The 19,216-nt window shown below is 41.3% G+C and overlaps 1 protein-coding gene across 2 annotated transcripts in view; it reads right to left on the bottom strand.

Moving 5' to 3' along the window:
* Positions 1-16,878, bottom strand: part of CEMIP (cell migration inducing protein, hyaluronan binding) — a 50,837-nt gene extending 33,959 nt beyond the window's left edge. Inside the window, exons 1-10 of one of the 2 annotated variants that reach the window (XM_009867741.1) lie at positions 16,803-16,878; positions 13,643-13,795; positions 12,822-12,960; positions 11,794-12,030; positions 11,244-11,423; positions 7,211-7,281; positions 6,631-6,726; positions 5,911-6,032; positions 3,551-3,692; positions 2,529-2,720 (exon numbers count right to left, since the gene is read on the bottom strand). In XM_009867741.1, the coding sequence (XP_009866043.1) occupies positions 2,529-2,720; positions 3,551-3,692; positions 5,911-6,032; positions 6,631-6,726; positions 7,211-7,281; positions 11,244-11,423; positions 11,794-12,030; positions 12,822-12,960; positions 13,643-13,795; positions 16,803-16,878 (1,408 nt within the window). The remainder of the gene's footprint in view (positions 1-2,528; positions 2,721-3,550; positions 3,693-5,910; positions 6,033-6,630; positions 6,727-7,210; positions 7,282-11,243; positions 11,424-11,793; positions 12,031-12,821; positions 12,961-13,642; positions 13,796-16,802) is intronic. The other variant, XM_009867742.1, reaches the window with a different exon arrangement.
* Between the last annotated feature and the right edge of the window lie 2,338 nt (positions 16,879-19,216).

The following is a 19,216-nucleotide window of genomic DNA, read 5'->3' as shown; positions in this document are numbered from 1 at the left end:
CAGGAAGCATCAAATTCAAATAGGACATGAGCTAACTAATGGATTTGACTAATTTGGCACAATTTGCTAAAACATGTCTATTAAAATATTATTAAATGATGAGAGCATCAATTATATAATTAAACCTTGTGGCTGCCACACCAAATTGTCTGTCCAGAAAGCAGAGGTCTTGTGCCTTTTTTTAAACAAAGAGACTCTAAAGTAGTTCAGACCTGACATTTAGGTTTCATCAAAAAAAAAAAAAAGGAAAAAAGATAAGATTAAAAGGGAAATAAATTACCACAGGTAGGAACAGTTTTATCATTTGTCTTTCAAAGGCTGGTTTGGTATGAGCCAGGAGAAACACTGTACTAGAGGGGAACAGTATAAACTAGTCTTCATTATTCATTCTTAATGAGTTGTACGCAGACTAGCTCATTGGTGGCCCTTTTTCTGGCTAATCGCATGTCACAGCATTGCGCAGTGGGTGAAGTTACACCATGGCCGGGCACAGAGCGGCTCAGGGCTGGCACCTAAAGACAGGGGGCATCTCAGCCTTGCCCAGGCTTTAGTTCATCTAGACTGAACCTAGAATCAGGCAGAGTCTTTTATTTTCTGGTGTGAATGTTCTTTTGTTACAAGAAAGTTGGATGTGATTTGTATTACTGGACTAGATTTTGCCTTGATTTATATAATCAGTGAAATCCCATTGACGTCAATGGAATTGCCTGGATATAAGTAAGGGCAGACTTTGGCCCTGGTGTTCATGTAATTTGTGGTAATAAAAGGAATGTCCTAATTCTCCTGAAGAGTAATTGGAGACCAAGAGCACAATTGCTTTAACAAGTGTTTCCACTGCTTCTTTACTTGAAATTCACATGAACTTTTTTGTTGTTTTTAACCCTTTATTCATTTTCTTAAACTAACTTACTTACCATTGTTGTAGAAGATAAATGCAATTACATGAATTTCACAGATGCATTAGATTATGGGAAGCCTAAGAGAAATACTCCTATGTCATCTTTATTTTTACTGACAGTCTTCCAAGATCATCTTCATGAAGTGACTTGTATCATACTAGTCTGGTACAGTTTTTTCCAATAGCTCAAAAGTTGCTCAAGAAAAATATTCTACTTGGAAATGTCTTTGAAAGTACTAGTCATTTTAAGTCATAAGACTATGATACATTCAAAACGTTAATAACATTTTTCTTGGCTTGATGAACATCTCTCTTTTGGGCCCTCCAATAACGAATGTCTAGAGCTCTGTGGGGAGGCAGTTGCCAAAGGAAGTATATTCGTACCTTCCAGAATATGTTGCATCAGAGATAATGGTGAAGCAGTTCATTTCACAGAACTGAGAAGACTCCCTGGTGAATTGGATGTTCCAATTGCCCTTATGGTTTCTCAGACAGATCTTACTGTAAATGCAGACAAAACCTCTGCCGAGAGCGATTGCCAGTGTGTAAGGAAAAGATAATGTAACATGCATGATTTACTACCAGGCAGATGCTGCCTTTGAAATAGAGCCTCAGCTATCACATACTTTTATACTGAAAAATAACGTTTGCTTTTGTAAATTATAGAAATTAAAAATTCCTCATCTATTCACAGATGCTTAACAGCGTGCCAAAATATAGCTCTAGAAGGGGAAGACCACTTCACAGACCCAAGTGGAGATACAGATCTCCTACTCTGGATTTCACTTTTATGCTCCTATCAGTCACAATCTGTGCTTTATCACAACTATGCTGCTTAATTTGACTTAGTATCTGAAAGCCACTTTACAATCATTGGACTACAATGTCTTTTCATCAAAAGCAATTTGTTCTGGATTTGAGCTAGTCATCTTCAAGAGAAAAATGCTGTGGCTGTGAAAAAGTTCCTGCTCCCCCTGGTCAGCCTAACTCAGGCAGCAGTCCATGGACTCCATCTCCCCAGCGCTGTGGCTCAGGACAATTCACTGGCCACGGGACTCCAGAAACGCTTAGTAACTACATCACCTCTAAGCAATGCTGTCTACAGGCACAGTGAATGAGAAACAGTAGCTTCAGTAGTACAAAACAGTATTACTAAAATGCAAGATTACAGTTCTTGTTAAATATAACTTCCTTAGGAAACTAGCCAGCTGCACATTACTTCATAGCCTTACAGTCTCTCTCGATTTGCTCCTACCCTAGCTCGCTCTCCAGATCAGCTGGGCTCATCTCCTGCTTTCTAGGGAGTGATAAATTTTCAGATACAGTTATGTAACACTGACCATTTCAGATACACAATTTGTATTTGTCTCTCTCCAATAAATACAACCATTCAGTAGTGTGCTTGGGGACAAAAAATGGAGCCCACTATGAAAGAGGAAGGCAGAAAGGAAGTAAAATCAAGTTAGACGGCTTTCAAGCATGAAAGGCGTATTTTTCCCAAGAGCACCTCCAAAGTTGCAATCAAATTCATGTGTCTTTCAACTCCTTGCAATTCTTAATGGAGCCAGCTGGGTGCAAATGGCAGAATTTATGAATTTCAACAGCAGCGTGACAAGACGAAGCACCTTACCTGCTACCTTAACCTGGGTGGGTCTGCACACTTTGCATGGCAGCACTTGGAACTCCTCCGCCTGGTACATGGAGTAGTCGGTGCTTGCTACAACCAGCCTGTCTCCGGGTTTCCATGAGCTCACATCATCCACCAGATTCAGGACTGTGCTGTTCACATTGGTGTCAATGGTTACCGTAAGCTTTGGTTTCACTGAAAAGCCAAAATGGAAGGGTGGAGAATTCAGCTAATCTTATCACAAAACGTTTTTTTTTTTCTTCCCCCTCTTCCCCCTCCCCCACCAGAACACCACCAAAAATGATGATTGCCTCATGCAACAAAAAATAGTTAACTCTTCCAAATATGCTTTTTACTGGCTTTGGCTTGGAAAGTGAGCAAACAAGAAAGTGTTTTCCTTTAGTTGTAGGCAGGTGGATTTTCCACTAACCCCAGGACTAAATTTAAATGTAGCTCTTAGTGGCTGATTTTCACCACACCCACTTAGCAGCAGCACTTGCGGGCACTGGGCACTGTTATTTACGGCAGCCAAGTGGTCTTTAATGTAATGACTGTTTTTTCCAGCAAAACAACAGTCTTCCACCCTTCTTTTCCCTCCAGCCGAGCACCAAAGGATCCTAATGGCTTGTCTGATGACCAGGTTAGGGACAGCAGAGTTGGAATTAATACCCCAAAAATAAAGTACTACTTTCCAAACCTGTTGTCTACGCACACTCTGATTGACTAATCCTACCGCATCCCAAAATGTTTTAGCAAAAGACAAGATATTTACAGGAAGGGACTTGCCAAATATTTGCCATAGCCTTGCTGGGCTTTTGAGACACCACCCTGTTGCCTCTGTTAGTGCTCAGGAATTTTTCCAGAGATAAATCTTCAACTGTTTTATCTGTGTTCGTGTCAATAGCCCAGCCGAAGTTTTAGCTTGGGAAATTACTCAAGTTGTTCTTACAGCAAACAAGAGCCAGTCACTGGAAGACAGTATTTCTGCTTTTCCCTGCTCTGGCTTTCAGACATGGGGCACATACCAGATCTGCCACACAGGAACCGTACTCTGTAGTTCTGGCAGCCCTCGCCCACCTGGTCCTTGCCATGGCACAGGAACCTGTAATCGTGGCCACTCTTATAGAAAACCTCCGTTGTTAAATTAGCTCCATCAAGCGTTATTGCCTGGAATGAGAATAGAAATATAAAACAGGTGATACCTCAAGGTGAAGGCATTTCACCAAGACATCAATGCCATCAGAACAGGCTTCTCCTCTGATTTTTTTGGGGGTGATGCACAGCATTTGTAGAACATTATGACTATTACATGCCCTATCCAGCCGGCACTCCAGCTGGTGCTCAAACGCAGCCATTTTATCCACATGTTCCACAGATTATTTCTAGGTGCACTCTTTTTTCCTGTATCTATGTTAAGACTGTGATTTTTGGGAGGAGCATTCTGAGCTCTACTAGCATCTCGCTCAGTACCCTAGATTTTCCCTTGCCATTTGTTTGAGGGTAGATGAAAATACGGACCACAAATGCTCGCACCCAAACAAACTCATGGTTTTAATTCTCTTCACTGCACTCATTTCATGGCTTTTGGCTAGTCTGTGCCTGAACCTTGAAGAGGAAAGAGGTGGAGGTCTTATTTCTTCTTTGCAAGGCTCAGTCTCTTTAAGAAAAAAAAAAAGTTGCTGAAATACCCATTGCTCCAAAAGGAACAAGAAGAGGTCGCCTTTTCTGATATACAAGTACCAGCCTGTAGAACTGCCTTGAGAAAAAAGGCTGTACCATGCCAAGAAGCAGTGTGATATGTAGCCTCTCCTGTGTTCCTGCTGGGGCAACGTCACCCCTCAGGGTCATGTTAAATTTCACAGTCCAGCTCTACAAGCTTGCAATTCTCGTGACCCTTTCACAGAAATGTGGTGCGTTGCACCGGGCAACCCAAATTTCATATGCGTTTTAACAAGGCACCAGGACATAAGCCATCTTTCAATGAAGAGTCTGATCCTCATTCTCTCACTCATGCAAGACCTTCCTTATTAATGCACACACCCCGCTGCCATGTATTCCTGTTAGCACCGTCAGCTGCAGGAATGTGCCTCTGGCTGATCTGCACTTCTGTTATTATCATCGTAGCTTCAATTGTGTTGTATGCAGCATAGCTGGAGCAGGCCAGCTGCTATAAATCAGTGTTACTTTATGAAAGCAATGAGCAACACCAGATTGCACTACCTGAGGATTTGCCCCAAGATCTGCAGGATAAAATGAAAAACGTTGTCTTGTTTTAAGTGTGCACGGAAAAGAAACTGTCATTTAACAGAAGGGAAAAAAAGGTTTGCTTCTTGAAAGAAGAGTATCTTTCTTGTTCCTTTTTTAATACTTCTGCTAGAAGGGGCTGTATCATAACAAACATCTGACCTCTGTTCTGAACTAAGTTGTCACTTCTAATATACGTGTATGGAAGCCAAAATGAATGTGGATTTGCTAAGACCTGGCAGAAAATTATAGGGCAGATTTTTCCTTTCTGTTCAAGAGGAGACTCTTTATAACATCTAGCCCTGGAAACTTTCACTCATACTGTCAGCATTCCCGCTTACTTCAATAGCCACATTCTTGTGAAAAAGGACAATTCCACAGGTTCAGGGTACACAGGAACCTTAGGTTCGGGCTCCCACAGATATGAAGTATTTTATTGTCTTTTGCTAGGCAATGCTTCTGCTATAGTCATTTTATCAGACAGACATATAAAGTATACGGTGAACATACGCTAAAAAAAAACCCTGTTTTTTTCTTTTTCTTTTTCTTTTTCTTTTTCTTTTTCTTTAAAAAGGCTTTTGCAGTCTCAGAAGAGGTTGATTTCTCCTCAGCATGCTGGCCTGATAGCATAATTACAATGTTTAGCCCCAGATGGAATCCAAATTTATTTCCACAGAGAAAAAATAATTGACTCCAAGAAATGGCTGCAAGCTCACTGATATTTTTGACAATCTACTACAGCTGGTAGCTTCACCATCTCATTATATTTTGTGATTAATTTTTAGGTAGGATCCATTCCAGGACCATTTAAAAACTTTGAAATTTTAATGTGTTTTTCCTTTTAATCTTCCAGTGGGGAACCACATATTTCATGATAGCATCTGTGCTGTCCATGACCCCATCTGTACTCTTTTTTCATGCCAGAAGCCAGAATTTACTGAAAGGAGCTCCATTCTATAAACTTTTGTCTCAGAATGATGCAAGACTGGATACCAGATCTTGTTGGTCATGTATTAGAGCAGTAAAATAATCGGTGTCTTTTATTTAGAAACAAATATTGCTGACAAGCACAATTATTTTGGGGTTCAGTGTCAGTCCAAAGAGGACTTGCCTCTCAAAAGCAATTGGTAAGCCAGCCTACCTGGATGTCAATGGGGTGTCTACAGATTTTATCAGGATGAGCAGCTTTGAAGTCAGAAAGCTTCTCCATGTCCTTAGATCTTGCTTTATCAGGCTTCTCAAACCACTCCGTCCATTCTACATCTGGAGGCAAGTGCAAACAAGAAAAGTCATCTGAAAGTCAAGCTTATTGAATGCAGCAAAAATGTGTGAAGCATAATATGATCTCAGACATCATTCACAAGTTTCTTCGCTGAGGATCTGATTCCTGCCTCTTCCTGCTAGTCTGCCAGACGCTTTTAATGATGCTGTGAAGTGTAACCAGCCAAGGGAGAGTGGAGTTATTAAAAGGTACATAATTGGAGTATGCAGTATAAGCTGTGTCCTCCTTAGCTGTTCTGATCTTTGGATCACGTTACAACAGGTTACCGTATGTTGTCTGGAACATGGACATGATGACTATGCAGTCAAAAGAAGTAAGAGGTTGCATGTGATCTCTCAGATCATAAGAGATGGAATTTCATACCCAGTACAATAAAGGAAAAGGGATCCCAGTTATTCAGAGAATCCTGGAGACAATCAGGGAAAGAATCTGTGCATGTACTTAACTTGGGTTAGTGGTGATGTAAATAGCACCTAGCAAGTCCGCCCTTCCCAAGTGAAAAAGTATTGCAATAAAAAGGATGATTTGCCTATTTGTCGACTGTCTGCCACTGAGTTAAACGGCACAGAGTCCTCTTACCTTGAACCCACTCACTAGTGGAAGAGACATTAAAATGTTCTCCATTCTCAGCTTTGAATAGTTTAAATACTTTGGCCACAGCTGACCCTTTGTGACCTGTAAAAAACCCAAACATCAGTAAAAACACTGAATGCAATCGATAAAAGTAAAAACTAAAAAGGTAAGGGTCCACATACGTGTTTCCAGAATTAGCCCTGAACAGCTTCCAGAAAAATTTAGTGATCTTGGAATGAGGCTTCAGACACTTTTATCTGCATTTGTTCCATAGCTTTGTGTCTAAGAGAGGCAGTGTCTGAGCTCAGTGGAGTTACAGGGATTTACACTGGTGCAGGTTCTCACCTTTTATCTCAGCATTTGGATAACCTAGGTTATACCCTACTCAGCTGCATTAATACGAAGGAGCAATATATACAGAGAGCATTAAATTAAATATGTCTAACCATCGATTGCTCATAGCTTCAGTGTAATGCAGTGTCAAGAGAAAATACCATCAACCAATACCATAACCGAAATTAATCTCAGCCGTAACTCCAATAACTTCCAGAGACAATAGCAAGTCAGCATTTTGTGTGTGAATTACCTTGATACTCAATGTGGTCTTCAACAGAAGCAGAGGGATTTCCTTTAACTGTAATAAAACTCCATGGGTGCCTGGAAAATGAAAATGAGAAATTATCAAGTTATGTCCTGTATGAGATGCATGTTCTTTATAGTTCTTGTATTTCTCAGGACAATACATTCAAAACAATCTGATCAATGTGACAGGCTGCTCAGTTAAAATTAAAAATATCTTAATGTTATGTTTTTTCATTAATTACATCAAAAGAGAAGGAAATTTGAAGATAAATCCCCACTTAATACACTCCTATAACAAGTGTGTTTCTCTTAAATGAGTGTGTAAAGAGGCTTTTTTGTGACAGTCCCAAGGGACACTGGCAACTCCTTTGGGGCTTGAAAAATCTTTCTTTTGTGTGTGTGTGCATATACTAAAGAATACAAAAAGAAACGACTTCTGCTTAAATAAATTTAGCTCATGCTGAAACCTTGTATATCACAATTCTCTTTGGAATGACCCATGAGAATGTCTAATAGACAGACTGGCTGGCAAAGGGAAATAAAAAATGCCTGGATAGTCTCTGCATATCGAGTTTCCTTATTTTGAACACTGAACAGAGAGAAAAGTTTACGAGTCTGAATTGCCTGATCCTGTGTCAGAAGTTCATTACTCCTTGACGGTTATTCGGTTATTGGTTGAGCAGGTTCAATAGCTATCAGCAGCACTGGGGAATGACCACATGGATGAGTAAGCAGTGGAGACAGAGACTGAAGTGCCTCCCAACCTTGGAGGTGAACCCAATTAGCAGGGGTCAGGAGGGAGTTTTATCTTCAGAACAGAAGTTCGGGAATATCTGCTCTTAATGACTAACAGAATATAAAATATGCTTTTAGAGTGGTAGGGAGACTGTCACCCCTAACCTGAATTTAGCAAACAGCTCCATTGATTAAATCATGTCTTTATAGGTATAAACATCCAGTGATTTCAACTGCATCATGATTCACCCTTGAGTCTCTCAGGTCACCTTCCATTTAACATCTGCAAAGTTAAAAACCGCTCTGGGACTTCAGAAGAAAACACGTGCGGACATTGACCGATAGCCACGCACAAATCACCGCTGGCGTGAGCCAGGCTTTGCTGGGATTCTCAGTCCCAGGCTTTGGTGGGGGAGCAGGAGCAGATTCTGGGTGAGCAGAGCTGCACCCCAGGCTGTGCCAAGCCCCATGCGTGCATCCAACATGGCTGCTGGAGGGGCGGCCGTCCCCGCGGTGTGTCCTCGGCCGAGCAGGGGACAGGCTCAGCAGAGACTGCTGTGGGAGACAGCCAGATGCTCTGCCGGAAAATTCGCCTGTGCGCCAACCGCCGAAGGCACCGCCGGGCTGTGATCTCCATCCAGGGAGAGAAGGGGGGTGGGAGCAGGAAGGACACTTTATCACTCAGCAGGCAGGACAGATCTTATTTTTCTTATTTTGTTTTTTTGTCATCAAATTCAAACCAAATGACAAAAAAGGTGATGGCCTGAAAATAATCTCCAGAATAAACTAAAGAATAAGAAGCTTTCTAGTTCTGCAATTCAAGGTTTAGCCCCTTTTCATATGTTAAAATACTTGTTCCTGCCGGTTATTTTGTCGCTAAAAATAGTGTTAAAGTCATTCAATCCTGACACATAAGGACACATGCACACTGTTTGAGCTGTGTGAAGTGAGGGGACCAGTAATTCCAGAGCCAAACCAGTGATATTTGGGTGGGTTTTCAAAGAGAACAACTATGTCACCAAATGTAGAAGGCTTTCTTTTAACTTATTAGTAGAAGGGAAAATAAGTTCACTTTTAAAAAGAAACCGCTTTTCAAAAGGACAACAATAGAGGAGGAATACAAGACTTTCCTTTCATTCCTAATATTCTGGACTCAGCAAATAAGCAACTGTGCCAGGAGCACAGAAACGTTTTCAGATAATTCAGCCTTGCTCATCGGTTCTGCTACAGCAAGGGGGAGTTGCAAAGCTTTACGATCAGGTTGCATGTGGAGCAGCTGGAGACAGACAGGAATTTGCGCATGTAGCCCTGGCCACCACTCCAGTCAGAAGGCAACTCAATCTCGGGCTGAATAGCGGCACCTCACACAATGTGAAACAGAAATTTCCTAAGCCAAATGGCTGCCTGGGGCTTACACTGTTACTGTCTCAGTGATGCCTGTGTCAGGCCCAGCCACGCGCAGGGAGCTGAGAAGATCCAACAACCAGGATCCAGCAGGACCTGCCCACAGACCCTGGGTGCCAGCAGTGAGTGGTGAGAGAGTACATGGGCATGTTAGAACCATCCGTCAGTCCATCCACGCTCCTTTGTCAGAGCCTTCCTTTACTGGAGAGGTTAAAGCATGTGTGGGGGGTGTAATTTTCTCATTCTGAACATACATTTTTTTAAGAACTTCCAAAAAATTCCAAAAAGCACCTGTCAGGTATACGCATCCTTATTCAGAGTTATAGACATGTCTGAAACACAGAACAACATGTCTAAATCCTGTTCCACTACAGTGAAGTGAAAGGTCAATCTGCATAAGTAGAAATGTTTGGATACATCTGACAAAGCTGCTTGCCTTCCACTCCTCCACCTAACTGCCCTTGTAAATCTGGTCCCAGCCACCATCCAGACAATGTTTTTTTTGAAAGCTGAAGAACTTAAACGCTGAGAACACTCCTAAAAAAATACAGTCTTTTTAAATAACGCACCAAGATGCAGGTATTTTTCCACATACCAGGATGCTGGTGGGAGACCAAACATACCAACTACTAGCACATCATGGTACCCAAAATGTCATTATTATTTAGATAAGGAAATATCATGGTATTTCAGATAACAGCATGGCAAAGATTAGCTTTTTAACTGCAAACAGTAGCAGTGTTGAAAGTCACACTTCCATGGATTAATCACTATGGTATTTCCATTACAAGCATTTATGTCAAAGTAGTGAGAAACCAGCTTTAAAACACCACAGCAGCCTAAAAACTCAAGTGCAATTTTCTTTTATAAACGTATGCGAAAATCATCAATTTCTTCCTGTTGCACAACTGGAAAAGAAAAATGTATAATGTTCAGAAATCTTTTTCTGTTTCCCTAATTTCAGTCTTTGAAGAGAAAACCAGCAGGATACTGGGCTTAAGTATGGGGTCTGTGTATTTGAGAGCCTGGTTTTGGAGACTGTTTCTGCAACCTTGGTTGATTCTTTGAAATGCATTATCTGGTGCATGAGAGTCCCTGTAATATTTGACACAACTTCTTCATCAACCACCCCAAATCTTACTCCACTTGCACACACCCAGCTGATACTTGTCTGTTCCCACAGGCTGCTGTATTCAATCACTTCTTCCTAGAAGGCAGATTATTGTTTTATATGTTCTGCAGTGACCCTCTTAGTGTCCCTTAAAAAAATAAGCCTACCTAAATTCAGATAAACATGAAAAAAAATGTAATGGCTACAGTTAGGTAAATAGTAAGTATTCTCAACAGCATGTGTGCCAACACAGACACTGTATTTGCCACAGAAATATTTACAGTCCACAGCATAAATTCATGCTTGCTAAATTTCTGTGCTGCCAAAGTCCCCGAACATGTATTGGACAAGCTGAAGAATACACTCTATGTATGTCTATATGTATTTAGCCAGGGCTACATGGCTATTATTATACCCTCCTTAATGTTGAGTCCTTCCAATCCTCTGTGTGGAGGTAGACATGCTTCTTAAATCTTTGGGGGATGGCTTGAAAATAAATTGGAGTAAGTAACTTGTGGGAACAGTATCTTGGAAAAACATTTTTCAATGTGAATCATATGCTATTCCTCAATCTGCTAATAAAAACACCCAATATAGACACTGAGCACATCTTAAAGTATCTAATTAACTGCTAAAACTTGACATTGAGAAGTTTCTTTTTTTCTTTTTTCCTTTTTCTTTTTTCATGTGAAAGAACTTTGTGCCTTTGAGAGAGTGGAGTTATTTGGACATCTTAGGAGCATAATAAAGCCTCTGTGCTGGAAGAACTGGCAGGACTGGCACATACCTAAACCCAAGGTGGAGGAAATGCTTGCTGCCCACTTTGGTCATTGCTTTCCTGGCCGAGTCGTCCAAGTTTCTAGATCCCTCATCATTCACTGCAACTGACAGGATCATGCCATTCGCAACTCTGCCCAAATACTGGGCAAGACGTATGCTTTCCTCTTTTGCTCTGTAGGTATCAAACCTGAAGTGACAAAAAGCACCCAAAAACATTTACCTCAGCGGGCATCACAGCTTTCTGTACTGAAAAGCAAGAAATAATTTTGTATTGTTTACAGTAATTAGTTTATCCTGCTACAAAAGCACTTGTCTAACAGGGTGTATTAGGAGTTTCTGTTAAGCCAAATTGATTAAAGTCAATTTGACAGAAGAGCACGGTAGTAACCCTACTCAATCTTTGGTTTTGGAGATTACTATCTAGAAAGAATCATACGTACATTCAACAACACCCATTTGAACAAGATGCCAAAGTGTGTGTTTCTGAGCTTGCTGAGGTGCTGTTCCCAACCTGTTCCCAAAGACCCTCACAATCAGACAGTTGAAAAGTCACTCACCGATCTGAATGGACAACTGCCCCCGTCTTTGGGTCAATAACGTGGACAATGACACCCCGATGGCCCCAGCTCCTTTCAAAGTAATATCCACCTTCTTCCAAGCCACCAGGATGAAGAGTCTTGTTTAAGAAAGTCCAGGACAGCTTCTTCTTTCCATGGATCTCGAGAGTGCCACCCTTACTTACTCCAAGATACTTCTGCCCAAAGTAGGGATCGGGCTGGCTGCCATCATCCGCTCTGCAGCAGGATGGAGAAAAGGAACCAGGTTTGGGTTTGTATCTGACAGTCAAGGAGCCTCTCTCCTTGTTCCACTATGGCCCGAGGAGAGAAGCATCATGATTTGCAATGCATTTCTTTCAGATACTCTAAGAATTAGCAGCTGCTCACATTGTACAAAAAATTACATTATTTGAAATAGTACCAGCAGCTACTGAAGCCCAGCAGCAATCTGGAATGCAAATTATAGATGTTATATTCATTATATCCAGGTCAGAGGAGGCCCAAAACCCAGACTGAATGACACCTCTGTGTTTTTGAATTCTGGAGGAAGTTAGGACCCTAACCAGGAGCCAGGAGGTCTAGTGGTTGATAAATATGAGTTTGGCATCCCTGAAATTCTAAGAGAACCTGTAGCAATCTGCAAGATGTAAATGTGTTATCCTTTGGCTCACCACTCTCGTGCAGAAAGAAAGGATGTTTAGGGAGGAAAGTTTTCAGAATAAAAGAACTCCTTGGGTTTTAAGCCTTATCTGGAAAATCAGCTCTAGTAGTGGCAAAGTCCACACTGACATTCCAGCATGCCCAAATACCGCAGTGTTTGCCTCTCAGTAAGATTTGAAAACCAGAACCAAACCTGTGTAAGTTTTTTACATGCCATTTAGATTTTTTTAAAAAGCTACTTATCCTTCTACAGAGCAATGATGATAAGTATATCTGAGGACATGCAATTTTAAGGAACATTTTTATTCCCTGTTGTGGAAAAGAGATTCTAGAAAGTTCTAAGATAGCACTTTATCCTGCATACATACCGCCCATATAAGATGATAATCACATTGCTTTGGTAAGGGCATATCTCACTGCCGATATGTAACTCTCCATCATTTTCAATGAGTATGTGTCTGGTACGCAAAATGATAGGCTGCACATCGTCTTTAATGACCAGTTTGCCTAAGTAGAAAAGTTTATGACATTTGCTTTAACACACAGCATTTCATTAGAGGTTGTGACACCATTGTGCTAAACCCAGTATTGAGCTCTCATCTCAGTTTTGAAAAGTTCTGCCCATCCTCCCCAGAACAGCTCTCAATACAAATCCTGAGGGCATTACATGCTTTATTTTCAGTCCAGTTCTTGAAGAATGCAATTAAGATTTGTGTGGAAGAGGACTCATTCAGAACAGAGACGGAAATTCAGAGTTAAGATGAGTAAAAGCTATTCACGATACCAGCCACCAGCAACACTATGACTCTGTCCTTAGACACAGAGGCACATACGTATCTGCTCTGTCCTAAGACCCTGAGAACACAACAATTGCAGTATGATGTTATCAGGACAATGATTTAGTAAAAAAATGTTTTTGAAGCAAATCACAGAAATAGAACTAATGAGTATACTAAGCTACTTTTGTAAATTCTCCAGAAAGGTCAACAAATAGGTTGACCTTTAATGACTGAAGAACTGATAGCATCTCAGCTACCACCCACCCTCGTATTGAATTACAGCCGTGTTTGTCCAGTAGCCACCCAGTTCTCAGCAAGAAGCAGAAAGCCCTCCCAGCATGAGAGGGAGGGATTTAAATAGCCACAATGGAAAGCCCATCTCACCCAGCCTTGCCACCAGCACGCTTTACCTCCGTCGGTGATGTGGATAGAGTGGACAGTCGCAGAAGAAGAGAGAAGGAGCTTCCTGCCATTACGGATTTCGATGTGGTTTTCTTCGTTGTGACCTGGGTTCCAGCTTTCTAACTCAGGGTCCTTATCAGGACATGCGACACCTGCTTCTGCTGGGTAGAGATGGGAGAGTGAAGACAATTACTGTTTGTTCGGTGCAAGACAGAAAGCTCCATATCTGGGCATCTTTACAGTATCATTCTCAGTGTGCCCTTTTGCTGACTCCCTGGAACACAGCAGTGCCTCAGTGCAGCAGAGTTCATGTGGGTCACGACCAAAAGAAAACAAACAACAGCTTAACCTGTATGGTTTTCTGTTTTCTGGAAGCATGGAAAAACCCGCTACCTGATGCAAAGGAGCCTTGCAAGGGATGCAGTTTCCAGAAAAGTACCGAGAAGAGGCTATAACTGAGCCCCTCCTGCAGTGACATTTAACTCTGTTCATATCATCCAGACACAAAGGCTTTCACAAGCCCAGGGAAGATGTTGATGAAAGGGTAAAACAATTACTACCTTTAAAAATGGCCCCTAAATACCTGCAAGGTTTGAAAAGCTTTTGTGTAACATAAGGCTATTAAAATATATTTGCATATTGTTTTCACTGGAGACGGAAATTAAAAGTACACGAACTAACACGAAAACACCAAGCCCCAAGGAGTTGCCAGTGCACCCAGTAACAGAAAGAAATAGGAGTCTCACAAGAGAGAGGCTGTGGGTTTGTGAGCTTTTCCAGGCAGAAGCAGTAAGGATTCATTCACTTTGGGTTCACACATCACTGGTCTCCACAGACAAATTTGATTATGGACTGCCATGACGTGTTAGTCTAACTAGCTCTCATACCAAATCCAAGAGTCTCATGTTGTAAGTATTTACTTAAGATAAAATATTTCCGTGATATAATCTCACTCGATATGTGAGCATCATATCTTACTCTAATCAACAAAACTGCAAATGTGCGAATCCCTTGTGTGATGCATATTTTCTGAGGGTAGACACCTTTCTAATCCTAGGAAGCTGAGGTCAGTGGAGGTTTGAACAATGAGCCCTTTGCCATCAAAAGGGGATAGGAGTTCTTACCAGCTCTCCAATTTTTATCCTTTGAAACAGAAACACCATAGGAAAAATACAGGATCCACAAATCAATGATAACAGACATGGGATAAACACCCTGACTTCAGCAGGGTTATGTCTCTGGCACTTGGTATAGTGAAGTTGGGTGGGTTTTGCCCCACAGATACTAATGCATTCCAGTTAATGGAAACGACAACCATGTGAACTCATGCAAGGGAACGGGTCCCAGTGGTGGTGCAGCTGATGGCTTTGTGTGCTGTCACTGTGAAACTGGAGGGATGTCTGTAATTCCACTGCAACAGAAACAAAATCTGTCTATCTGCATTGTTTCCTCTCTGATTCTTCCACTAGTTGCACACCTTAAGAAAACAATAGAAATGAGCCAGCCACTGTCGCCAGAGACCCATTAAAAACCAGCTCTGCAAGATAAGCAAGAGACATTTCATGTGGGTAACATATGAAAACTTTTTCCATATACATGAAATGATCAAATCAGAGAGGGCTAATAATCCACCAGGTAGCAAGTAAAACTCTGATAAACATCCAGGATCTGATTTTAATTCCACTTGTGCCAGCTGGAAGCATATTGGTAATGTCAGAGGCACTTTTTCTAATTTACAGTGATCGAGGAAAATAAGGAGTTCCTACCAGAAGACACACAGAATTAATAAGAGCTAGACACACAGAATTAATAAGAATTGGAGAAGATAAATATTTCAGGCAGGAATGGCGCTTACATTGCAAATAGATGTTCAAATATAACTGTAATACAGACTGATAAATTAAAAAAAATAATAAATTAGCTGTTATTCCCATAGGAATAAGGATAACAGAAAAATATCTCCTTGTGATGAGAAGCTAAATAAAACCAAAAGAATCAATTCAAATGTAGAGGTATAATGTATCAACTAGATTAAGTAGACAGGATAAAAGCTTCCTCATTTTTCCATTTACTTAGCTACACTAGTGTCCGAAACAGCTTCCTGCAGCCTCAGAAGATGGCTTGACATCCCCAAAATTTATTATTTAGAAATAGAGGGGTAGACAGTGAAGCCTAAGGGGAAAACAAGAGGAATTTACACTGATGTTTGGGATGACAATCAGCAAAAGCCAACGCAATCCAGAACAAAAGACTCAAATTTCCAGTTTCATTAACCTGTTTGTACTAGAGAGCAGGAGCCACACACATCACCCACAGCTGCTCTGCTAAAGACCCCAGAGGGCTGAGTATCTTCTGCCAAGCTGGTCCAGGTAGCTTGCTAGCTTGGATTAGTGCTCTCATTGTCATTTTTCCTGAGTGCAACTTCTACCTAGCACAAGGAATTAACTCCATGTTTGGCTGCTTGACCAAAAGGGTCTGAGCCTCGCAAGGAAATGTCGCCTCATGCAGCTGCAGCATTTGGGGCAAGACACATGGTGTCTTTGTTTTCAACAAATACAAGCCCTCAAATTAGCTGTACTTAAGATATATACATCTTGCTTCCCTTTTCCCCTTTCCCTAACTGCTTAGGAAAAGGGTTACTTGGAAGAGAGAAAATCCGAGGGGCAGGGATGTCCAGAGCTTTTAGTTATTGACATCTGGGCTTGGGCAATGCAGCATAATCATAGAGTGGCCTAAGCTGGAAGGGACCTTAGAGATCATTTTAATCCAGTCTCCCTGCCGCCAGGGACGCCACGTCTCGACTAGATCAGGCATTCCCGAACGGGAATGCTCAACTTCACCTCCCACAGCTACAGCTATTAGGACCTGAGGTTTCTTTTGCTGTTTCTTTGTGGCAGTTTGTGGATTGTTTTGAGAATGCGTGGCAGAATCTAAGGGATTCCTGAGAGTACTTCCACCTGCTCAGAAACTTCAGTCTTTGCCGCTCCAGCTGCCCTCGACTGAGAGCATTGGCACATCCGAAAACTGCTTTTCTCCTGAGTTTTCTCACTCTGTCTTTGACTTTTATTATACAAAGAAGAATGAAAAACCACTGAAAAACCAGCAATGTCTTTAATTAAAAATAGGTTTACAAACCATGCCCTTTTCCCCCTCAGCATATAAACTTACCTGTGCTTACAGACGAGATTACAAACAGAAGAAAAATGAAATTTTCAGCTAGATACATGGAAGTATGTAGAGCCATTCTTCAGGATTTTCAATTTTCTGGATGGATACCTGTGAAGACAGAATATCAAGAAAATGTAACTTTTTGTGTGTGTGTTTCCAGCTCATGCAAAACCAATCACTGCACAAAAAAGGTTATATCCAGCTTTATGCCAGATCACTTCCACTCTTTTTCAGCTCTACGGCTGAACTTTGGGACCAGCCCTAACAGAGCAAGAAACCATTGGTAGCTCCTCACCCTTTGTTTGGTTTTCGATAAATCCACTTGGGAACCTAAATAGACACTCAGAAAGCAACCACCAGATGTAACCAAAAACACCTTAGGAATGCAGTAAAAACACATCCAGCATCAAGACTCTCTAGACCTGCATATTGAAATGTGCAAAACAGTAATGAAACACAACCAAGAAGGTGTTTGCAAGAGTGACGAATTTTCAACTAACCTTTCAATGGCACCGCTCTCCCCGCAAACTACCCACACGTTTTTACCAATGGTGTTTTTTGCACCCCCAAGATAAACCGTACTCACACTTCCCATCCGAAGCACGCAGTTTCTTAGATTTCAGAACCAAGAAAACACTGTCTATTGAAAGTGCCAGCCCAGAATTTTCTTGCAAAACCAAAGGCTGCTTTTAAAACCAGTGGACCTGATGTTTTTGTTTCTTCAGCAGCCAACCCCCAGCAAAAACAAACCGGCACTGTCACGAAAGTCAAAGTTAGAATTAATGTCATCCTCTCTGGTCTCCAGTGATCAATTCTGCAGCTCTGCCCTGTGCTCGTGACAATATATCGACGTGTGGATTCACACTGAGGCAAGGACACCCACTTCTGTATTCATAATGCGCTGTTTAAAATTCATGTGTAGTCCTTGGAGCCATTAGGTTTTATCATGTAAGCCAGTATCTGAGCAACATCCAAGATCTTTATCTGGAGCTGCTACGTCGCATCACGACGATGAAGTAGGATAAACGTATGTATTGCGCAGCCTAGTTAGACGCCAAAACAGCAATTGAAAAAAAACTCCAGGGTGCCCCAATTTCTTCAGGGCAAAACACACATGTTATCTTTCATGTCACTTACTAATATAAACCAAACAAAAAAAAACACAAGAAAAAGATATGTGAGAAGCCAGGATTTAGTCTGAAGCAAGCATATATATGCAAAACACATGTCTGTACATTTCATAAAGGTGATAAAGTTCGAAGTACAGTGATATGTTCAAATCACTTGCAATTCAAGGATTGTATTAAAAAGGAACATTAGCACCAGATTTGTCTAGAAACATTCCAGCAGGAAAATGTTTGCTTCTTTCGCTATAGTGTATTTGACAGCCGTAAGCTCTGGAAACAGCATAGACTCAGGGCTTGGTACAGTCTATCAGGTGCTGAAATGCTGTTACAGAACAGTAGAAAATAGGAATGCACTTAGTAAGACTGTAACTTTGAATGCTATACATTATCAGAGGGCTATACCGTCGCCAAGGAATTTGTTCCAGACCCAGGCTGCACGTGTCTGACATTTTAACAGCATTAACCATCCACATTTGATAAGTCAGTGTTCTTTTAAAGGAATGCTGTTAGATGTACACCCAAAGTACAGCAGTCGCCATTAAAATGTCAAGACTTATAAGGGATTATTACAAATCTGCAAACCCAATCTAGTGATTCTAGTGACTCTGCTTTAATGACAGAGGAAAAACTTAAACAAGTGGTAATACCACAGGATGGTCATTGCAGATAAACAGTGTTTCTTATAACATGGACACAGCTGTATGTTAGTGTTGCATAAAGCCAAATTGCAACTGGTAAGGTAGTGGTCATAAAATACAGATTATATAAGTGTTCACAGAAATAAAAAGAATTGGTATTTTGACAGCAAAGGCATGCATTTGCTCTCCTGTTTCTTTGTAGGTAGCAAAGAAATTTCTTTGTTCTGGCCCATTAAAAACTCAGAGGAGCATCCTTGCTCTGTCCATCTCATGAGCTTATTTCTGACAGTAAGCTGTAGCAAACTGGAGGTAAACTAGTTCAAGAAATTTCACAGCCTTTGCTTTCTTTAGAGCCAAGAACTGCACAGTACTTACCATCAGGTTGTGCAAAATGGCTTCTGGTATTACATCCCCAATTGCTCACCGGGGACTGCTTCCCCGATTACATCCATCTCCATCAGCAGAGATCAAAACAAGCAATCAGACACTGGAAAGCCATGTCATTTCTGCAGGCAGCTGTGTGCCAGGCTCCGCTGTTTTTGCAGTGTCTGATCTGCCACAGTCCAGAGAATATCCTGCTTATTTTGTGACTGAGGTAGGGTGTTTGAGTCGGCTCCCGGCGAGCCCGAGTTCATTGCAGTGTTAGTAT

Source organism: Apaloderma vittatum, unplaced genomic scaffold, assembly GCF_000703405.1.
Source record: "Apaloderma vittatum isolate BGI_N311 unplaced genomic scaffold, ASM70340v1 scaffold37674, whole genome shotgun sequence".
Taxonomy (NCBI): domain Eukaryota; kingdom Metazoa; phylum Chordata; class Aves; order Trogoniformes; family Trogonidae; genus Apaloderma; species Apaloderma vittatum.
Note: the sequence above shows the minus strand (reverse complement) of the source record. Positions and strands in the feature narration are given on the sequence as shown.